At 35.9% G+C, this 9,596-nt stretch overlaps 1 protein-coding gene across 8 annotated transcripts in view; it reads left to right on the forward strand.

Moving 5' to 3' along the window:
* The window catches only part of GULP1 (GULP PTB domain containing engulfment adaptor 1), a 146,126-nt gene extending 136,771 nt beyond the window's left edge, over window positions 1–9,355 (forward strand). For 5 of the 8 annotated variants that reach the window (XM_071747786.1, XM_071747784.1, XM_071747782.1 and 2 more), the window contains 2 exons: window positions 495–589; window positions 7,317–9,355. In XM_071747786.1, coding sequence (XP_071603887.1) covers window positions 495–589; window positions 7,317–7,388 — 167 coding nt within the window. In that variant the 3' untranslated portion in view covers window positions 7,389–9,355. Of the gene's footprint in view, window positions 1–494; window positions 590–2,388; window positions 2,400–7,316 lie in introns of all 8 variants that reach the window. The other 3 variants (XM_071747785.1, XM_071747783.1, XM_071747789.1) reach the window with 1 other exon arrangement.
* The last annotated feature ends 241 nt before the right edge of the window (window positions 9,356–9,596 follow it).

The following is a 9,596-nucleotide window of genomic DNA, read 5'->3' on the forward strand; positions in this document are numbered from 1 at the left end:
GATAATTAGTTTTAGTTGCAAAAGGTGTATTTAAGCAGTTGGTGAGATGTGGCAGACAGTGGACATGAAGGCTAGGTTGCTTGCTAAAATATTTTTCTGACTTAATGGTAATCTGAAATGTGATGTTCTGTCCTGTCTCATTTATGAAATACCTATAACACCAGTTTCAGAGTGTCCTTCAGCAGGAGATGCCCTGTTCAAACTGGAACTACTTCTTCTCATCAGATCCCTAGGATTCCTATAGAAGGCACAAGAATTCATGGAAGCCAGATAGAGTCTTAAGCAGAAGTTGATGCTGTTCTTGGAAAAAATCTTTTGGAAACCTAACCAAGATAACAGATTTCACATGTGGATGTTAGAAGTTGTGCTGAAGCTGTTGCCTATCTGGAGGTGCTGTTATTCAGCTTGTGAGGACATATAAGCTGAGTTTTTCAAAGAGCTGTTGTTGTAGCCTGTACTTTTTCTCTCAGTGACTCACTTTTCTGTTGTTCCAGAGAGAGACCTTTTTGGAGCAGAACCTTTTGACCCTTTTAGCTGCGGAGCAGGAGATTTCCCTCCAGACATTCAGTCCAAACTAGATGAGATGCAGGTAACTATTGGGTTATGTTTTCTATGGCTGCATGAATATTCTTGAAGTAAACACTTACAGTACCAGTGATTCTGTGATACGTTTCTGAAAATGTAGCCCAGACTGCACATAGAAAAAACTGGCATAGAAAAAACCCCACGGATTTCTGGCTATTTCTTTTTTGTCATGGTCTTTGAGTTAGAGTTTGAATTTGTCTGCCTGAAGGTCCTTAAAATGTTAGCCCATGGTGTTAATACAGACACCTGCACTGATATAGGGTTTAACAGCACTGTAATAAAAGTGGATACTGCTGCCCTTGCCTGGGAAGGGACCAAGTGAGCCAAAGACCTACAGATCCACTGATGCTGTTACTACTCCTCAGTTCCAGCAATCTCCACCACTTCACTATACCCTAACCTTTCCCCAGTAGTATTACTCTGGTTTTCCACATCATTGCCATAGATGAAATATGTGTTTAAGGGGCCAGGGCAATTTTTTTATGCCCTTAGAAATAGCTGCATTTTACTATGTCACTCTGGGACAATTAAACTGTCAAGAATTGACTCAAAAATTCTGATCTGGTGTGTTTTTATTGGATCATGTTTTTTGATTCTGAAGCACTCAACAGTATCTGCTCAGTTATTGACCTAGTTTTGAGGCAGTTCTAGGAGAAAACCTTTGAATTTTGGAATTAATCCCTCCCTTCAGTCAGATTTTCCAAAGTGCTAGTTCCTTGCCAGCTTGCTTATCTGGCCTTTCCAGCAGCTTGCCAGCAAAACAGAAGGCTGAAAATACTGAGAACTTGAATTTCTAGGATCCTGGCTCCTCATCAGAAAGTGTTCCCAGGGCTTCCAGCCCTCTTTTATCTCAGAAGCCTACAAAGTCCAACAGATTGGTTTCCTATTCATTGTGAAATTCTATTTCCCAGGTTTAGGATGGTGCCACTGGCAAAACTCCACTCAGAAATTTAGATTCTTGCTCACCTGTACTCTGGCCCACATAGTTTTAGATAGCAGCTAAAAGCCAAAACTGGCTTATTTGCAATTTCAGTAAAAAAACTTATTTTTTGTGAGTGCCATAGTGTTATTCCCTTTAAGAACTAACCCCCCAAAGCTTTTAGCACCTCACATTGATACATATCAATGTTTCCTGTTTCAGGAAAAATACACTGTAGTGGCTGTGGATACTAGGAAGAATCCTGTGACAGTAGCTAAATGTCACAAACCAAGAGTTCTTATCACAGTTCATGTTTTGGCAGGATTTTGTATTCTTAGTATACAAAATACTGCAAAGTGTTATCAGCTCACAAAACACCAGTGAATGGAACAGTAGAAATCTTTTTCAAAGATATTTGAATTCATAAAATGAAAAACTCCTATTATCCTGTCATTGTGTTTGACTTAAAAAAAAAAAAAAAGACAATCAGTCAATAACAACCCCCCCAAAACCTTAGATCTTTTCTTTGTCCAATCACAAATAATACTGTATCAATTGGGTATCCCCCCTGCACATATATATGTTATTTTTTCCAACTTTTTAATCTGCATTATAAACCAGACTCACAAGCAGAGTGTCTACTGTACCCTGACACTTGAATTGAAAATTAATTTGTAGGTCTTTATGTAGGCACAAAACTTATTCATGTTATAATCCAACTGAGAACAAGTGTGAAATTCTCAGGTTATGGGGAAAAAAAATTGAGTTTGAACAAAGCAAAAGCTCTATGCAGTTACTTTTTGAGGCGGTTGTTGCAAAATACAGATTGAAACATAGTTTCCCTAATATCTCTTTTATCTTTTTGTGCTTTCCTGGGTGCCTAGCGTCAGCGATGGTTGGTATATCCTCTTTTAATCATGGTATTGAAAGTATTTGTAACTGAAATGTGCATGTGTTCATGTCTGGTTGTTTCATTTTTATGCTTATGCATGTATACACATAGAAAAAAAACTTTTAAGATTTATATTTTGTATATACAGCTCTAGGTCAGAGCCATTTTAATTTTATGGGCCTAAAATTTTTGAGGTATTTTAACTTATTTTAGTTTTCTTTAGTCAGTTTTATCAGCTGCTGGCACTAAGCCTTCATTTTGGTTGCTGTTTGTTTTCCATGGGTAGTAGTGAAAGCTCCAGTTTTCATAATTGCATTGTCATTAGTGAAATGGTGTGAGCAAAGCCTTTGACCCATTGATTTCTGTGTTAGTACAGTCATATTTGGGAATGCTTTTAATTGGAAGTAATTATTTAAAACCTTGCTTTATGCAAAATGCAGCTGTGCTAGAAGTCAGCAGTTGTTAGACACATACAGAGAAATGTGAAATGAACCTACAAAAGGTAAATAGGCAAAGAAAATGTGCTCTAGGAAATCTAATATTAAGAAACAGGAAAGAAAAATGTAGCCTCCTTCTCTGGAATTCCAAGTGAAGGAATCTGTTATCTTCACATTCTGATAGTACAGCCTGGGGTTCAGTAAATATAAATTCCATTAAATATACAAAGTTAAGTGATTTACAAACACATCTACCACTTCATAATATAAGGTCATTCTTATATTGCTAAACTTTAGTGAGGCTCCAAATTTCACACTGAAGCTCTTTCTATTCCATTTTTCAGTCCAATCTCTGATCTTTTTGGAGAGCTCAAAACTCTGACATGTGCTGAGATATGACTTGAACAGCTCAGGTTTCTGATGACTTTCCAACCTCCTGTTTTCCCCCACCCTTATGCCTAAACTTATTTTCATCCTCTCTATTTTGAATGTATCCAGACATTAATAAAATTAATATGTCTGTATTCCCAGAAATCTTGCAGTGAGGAGAAGTTTGGTTGGATCATGAATCATACCAACAACAGCTGCTGTAATTTGTTAAAATCTCAAGGTAGTTAATATCATAAAGCTTCCAGGAGCTGCAAGCCATTCTCTGTTCATGGCCTAGAGCAGTCAGTAGGATTGACAACTTTCCATCTGAAATAAGTTATTCTCAACCCTCTCAGTTATCTCCTCAGAGATGTGTAAATTTATCACTGGTTCATTGGGTTTTTGCTGACTTTAAGCTCATGAAGTTAAGTGAAGTTACAGGGCAGGGATAAGTAAGTTAAGGTTGTCTTTGGCAACTTTATCTTCTGATAAAATGGAAGTTCTTGGTTTTATACTGGAGCAGCTCATGTCTTACTGCTGTAAACACATATGTTAGTTATTATTTTTCTGAGTAACAAAAGTGTTCAGTTCTTGAGTTAAATCATCTTGGAAGTAAGGAAGCTGACACTTTCATCATGGGGATGTGAACACAGGAAAAACCCACACATTACATCCCTTCCAGTTCCCACTCCAGCATCAGAAGATGGCCTTCTGCAGTCCCTGAAAATCAGCATATTTGAGAAGTTTTCTGACCTGAACCTTTGAAGTGCAGAAAGGCATGACACAAACGTTTTTTTTAATGAACAGTGTGTTATGCTAACAGCAAATTATTAAAAGCTGAAATATCTGCATTACACAAGGCAAAATATTTTCAACACTTCGTGTTGAAATTAATGGTACATATTTTATATATACATTATGCAGTGTGTACCAAGTGCTGACTATATATTTGATTTTCAAAGAAAAAATATTCTAACGCACTAATTGGACTTATTAGAAAAAAGATAAAAACAGATAATAATTTACGATCCACTCAGTCATTCCAGCTGACTTCATTATTATTACAGCTGTGAATGATGGGGTTTAGAGTGAAAAGCCAGAAGTGGGCATATGCTTTGGAATGGATGCTATAAAAATTATCCTGCAGCTTCAAGTAGGAGCCATAAGACTTGAGAGATGCATGCAGTTCAGTGTATGTATAAATTGTATTCCTGAAAGCAGACATAAAGCTGAAATCATCCTGCATTGCTGTGAGAACTGCAGCACAGGGTACTTTGTTGTCTGCATTAATCATAGTTCAACTTTGTCTGTATGTAAAGGAGAATCTTTTCTTAAAACCTTGTCTTCACACAGCTTGCTCCACGACAGCTTATTAGATTTTTTAATTTTTTTTAATCATATCATATATTTGCCAAAGTATAGGTTTGGAGATTCCAAAACTTACGTAAGAATTTGGGGTTATTTTGCAAAGCTTGAGGGATTAGTAATGGAGAAGGCTATGGGAGACCTGCAGGTCCTTCCTGGTTATTGCAAATTTGATTGCAGTCATTTTGCCAAAGAGTCTGCTGGGCAGAGTCTTCTGATTTCAGATCTTCTGATTTTTTTTTTTTCACTTTTGAGGGCTGCATTTAATTTAATGGGAATATTGATTGAAACAGTAGAGCTTTCTTTGGTTTATACTCCTATACATTTCTTGTCTAAGGCTTTTTTAAATAGTAATGGTACATATAGTGCAGCAATCTCTTGATAGACAGTGATCACATTGAAAACTCTGGCTGTTTTCCATGCAGAATATCACAGATTAAATGGGGAGGACTAAAGGTGAGGAAAGTAGTTTGGAGTGAGGTTGCAGGAAGAAGGTCAAGGAGACCACTGTTCTTCAAAAAAGTAATAATAGCTCAAAGTCTTAGAAAACACAAGTGACAAAGTGTCATTTTGTGTGCAGTAAAAAAAAAAAATTAAAAAAAACACATGATAACACAGGAGCAGTGAGATGTGTGGTTCCAAATTGCATCATCTCTTTTGCTCGTGGCTAGCCAGAAAAAGGGCATTGGAAGTGCAGCTAGATAAGACACTTAAATATACTTTATATATAAAACTGCTTAAATGTATGAAAGAAAGCTAACAGCATGAAGGACATGAATGAGATGCATGTTTGGTGAAAGGTCTCTCCAGATTGCTCAGGGTGAAGCTGCTTGTTCTTGCTAAACCAGCAACTGTTCTACCAATGCAGCTGTGTCAAGCATCTTCAGGCAGAACCACAAACTATCCTTTTTACAACCACAAAAATGGAAACAGCCTTTAAATACCTGGAAAGATTTCAGGCATTTCAGACACACTCTGTCTGTGGGGTTTACAGTTTCAACAGGCTGGGCTGTGTAGGGCTAATCCTCTGAATTGCCCTTCTGTGTGAGCAGTTCTCCTTTGACTGCAGCTACATCAATTCATAATAGCCTTTGGGTAAATGAACAATGTCTGGTTATAACAGGATGTGTTTGACTTGGAACTTCATATAGGCTTTGCCTGAAATACCATTTGCATTGATGTTCTTTGAAAAATACAGAGAGGGGGGGAAAAAAAATGTCAAATGCACCACTGAGCTTTGGCAGAACTCTGTCACCCAGGTTTGGCAAACTGGGATGCTCAGTTGGAAGAAGTTTACATCCCAGTAGTGCTGGTGCTTCATCATCTCATAGCATGAATCTGCCTCTAGAAACATTCAGGTTTTATTGGGAACATCTCAGATTGCTTAGTAACCATTGCCAGGAAGTTTACTCTGTTTCTCAGCATTACTCATTTGATAGCAATAGCCAGTGGGGTGATTAAATATTCATAAGGTTTTAAAATTCTGGCCTATGGTTTGGATTTGCTTGAAATTAAGCTGGTTTGGCTTGGGATTTGTCTTTTAAAAACAAAAGGTATGCTTTTGAGGTATTGTTATGCGTTATGAGAAAAGACTTGAGTTCATATCCAGTCCCAGTACAGATTGCTTTACAAAGAGATTAATTTTGTTTACAAGATCTTTGCTTCATGAAAGCACATTTTGTGGATTTCATAGCATATGATCAGCATTCAGTGTTAACACTGAACTGAACACTGGGACAGCTGCCACTGGAGCTGATGTTGGCATTTCTATTCAGAGTCCATATTTCCAGTTGCTTAGAGTTTTACATACTTTCATGTCACAGACTGAAGTTTTCTTGACTCAAAAGCTACTTTTCTCTTGAAGATCAAGCCACAATTATTATTATTTTAAAACAAAAAGAGAACGAAACCAAGAGCACTTGCCTTCTATCACAAGTGCTGTCATTATACTGGAACTGGTGCAAGCAAAGTGCATTCTGTAACCAAAGCACAGATACTTGCAGAGTGAATTTATTTTCAATATAGGGGTGGTAGCATTGAGCTTATGACCATCTCTTTATTTCTGTTAAAACAATGTGAGTGAACAGAGTTTTGGCTTGAAATTTTTAAGAATTTCTGTATGCTTTCTAAAGACCACTGGATTTTCTTTCACTGAGTTTTGAGCCTTTGAAGTGCAGTTTGTTGATCTGCAATAGAGTTGGAATTATTTTATTTGCCTTTTAGTGAAGGTGAGAAGCTCTGAGACATGTTTGGGTACTATATTATTGTTGGACTGCCTCTGTGACAAGGGATTACTGAATGTAGGAGCTACCTGCTATTAGTAACAGTATCCTTGACTTATCAGAATCCTAAAGTGTAAAGATAATAAACCCTTTCTTCCTATAGCCCTAATCTTTCCTGCTTGTAAATAATGTTGAATTTTACTTAGGAACAACAGGAACAAGTCAAACATGTTTGTTTTAACAACCTTTGTATACAGATAATCAAGGGTTTTTTTTCTATAATATTTCCTTCATTTTATATACATACTGCATATGTTTTGTTATATGTGACACATTCTTTTATAAGTTAATCATTACAACTTCTTAAAAATCAGATGACAAAGTAATGTGAATGTCCCTGAATTTATTCTGAAGTAGCCTTATGGTTTATCTGCCTAAGGATAGACTAAATTGAGGTGCTTTTAGAAAGAGAGCTTAATTCTCAAAAAAACACTCCTTTATATTAATGGTGTCTTGTTTCATTGCAGGAGGGGTTCAAAATGGGATTAACTCTTGAAGGCACAGTATTTTGTCTCGATCCACTTGATAGCAGGTGCTGATGAAAAGAAACTAAACATGGAATTCCTACACAGTGGGTTTTTTTTTTTAATTCTGAACACATATTCACAGATATTCTCCATGTGCCAAAACCTGCTTTTTTCAACATGTAAACTCTTGTGAGGTTTGCTTCTGTAAAAACCCCATTTAGCTCCACCTTTCCCTGTACAAATGTAAAAAGTTGTATTTGATTATGAAATATGAATTAAATTACGCTGTTGTCTTTCTTTCTCTCCCAAATTTTCTGTGCTGTCACCATTATCCTGGAGAAGTTCTTCAGAAAGCTCCCATGTACCTCTCTGTTTGCAGGATTGCAAGCATGATTTTTGCATTCTACTATACTTGGCAGCATTTTGAAGTTCCTTTTTTAAGCCTTTATTTTAAATTCAAGCAGTAAAATGATTAATATCTAGTGCAAAAAGTTCAAATTGCAGTGAAAAAGCAGAAAATAATGACCATTAATCTGTGCTTTAAAGGTGAATCTGGATGCCATGTAATTGATTCCCATCACTGTGTATTGTTTCTGTGCTGTATATACATTATTAGTTTATAAAAAACAGATTTATAGGTCCATAATTCACGTTTTAGAAACTAACAAATTACTAGTCTGCTAATTAATGCTTAATGAACATAGAAGAACTGCTACATTGCAGAATGGGCAAAGTAACTACCCTTTGTTTTGATATTTTTAGCTGAACTATAAATTACATAATTTGGAAAGCATTACATGATAACCATAACTTAAAAAGTAGGTTATGGGCTTGCATTTACTTAGGAAATGATGTAATTTTGTTCTTCACCAGGCCCAGTTCACTGAGCTCAGTTCTCTAAGTTCCTTTCAACACCTGAATGTTTACAGTCAGGCTCTGTTAAGTATTTTTTCACTGTCTGCTTTAAGGTGAGATGTCTTAATTTTGAAGCTTGCTGCAAGAACTCTAAGTTAGTAAATCCTTCATACCCCCTGGCTGTTCATGTTACAGAATTAACTGCACACCCAAATTCTCAGCTGCTAATAAGTTTAGTGCTGACCCTTCTATGCATACTCCTCATTAATTTTTAACATAAGCAATAAAATCTAAAGTATTATCATTAGTGTTTTGATGCCCAAACTCCACAGTAGTTCAGTCCAAAAACTGTAAAAATATTTTTCCCTCAAAATATACAGTTGTGGAAACGACCAACATTTCAGAATTTTTAAAATACATTTTCTTTCTTTTTTCATGAGAGTTTTTAGTGATACTTACATTCTTGTCCTTAGCTATTACAGTTTACACCAAAAAAATGCATTTTTAAGTTCCTCATCACATCTTTATGCCTTGTTCAGCAAAGTACTTTTGCATATACCTTTGAAGTCCACTGAAATGAAGGGGATTATTCCTTTGCTGAGGTTGGCATATGCTCAGGTACCTTGATGAATGGGTGTCTTAATGTCCTACACTACATTAGTCTTCCTCTTTCTTTGTTCAACATTCATATAGAGTATTATATATAAATATATATATATATAAAATATATAAAATCACTAACAAATAGAATAGTATATGTTTCATAAAGAAAAGTCTTTATAATTTTGTTTGTCATATAGTATTTTGGAATTTGTATAATGAGGATGTTTAGCAGCCATGGCAATGGCCTTTTGTAACAAATAGATTTTGTATTTTTATTGTACTTTAAAAAGCTTTACATAATAAGCATCTATTTAGTGGTCATTTATTATCGATGGTAACACGAAGATAATATTTGCACATTTTAAGAAACTTTTTTCTTTACTGATTTTTATGATAGCTGATTGCAAATGGCATGGTTAAATGTTACATTACTGATCAATCCATACAAAAAAATACTTAAATCAACACACCAGTGCATTTTTAATCAAAAGGTTATGTGATCCAATTGGAAACTGTATTTGTATGTAATCTCAAATGTCTGTTTAATTTTGCCTACAATAAATGTTTTTAAATAAATCACATTTTAGAACCTACTGTTCATTCAGTGAAATACCCAGTGGAAGGGAGGGTTGGGAGGCACTTAAATTTTGGGCAGAACTTGCCCCAAAGAACATTTTAGTGCTGAAATGTGGCAAACTCACTTTCCAGCAGGAAAGATCTTATCTCAAACAGTGTAAAACAGCTCCAGGGGCTGCTCTTCATTTTGAGTTTGGTCTCATCTGCTGTCTGAGGAAAACCTTTTTGTACCTCCAGCTACCTAAC

The sequence above is a fragment of the Heliangelus exortis genome, chromosome 6 (genome assembly GCF_036169615.1).
Source record: "Heliangelus exortis chromosome 6, bHelExo1.hap1, whole genome shotgun sequence".
Lineage (NCBI taxonomy): Eukaryota > Metazoa > Chordata > Aves > Apodiformes > Trochilidae > Heliangelus > Heliangelus exortis.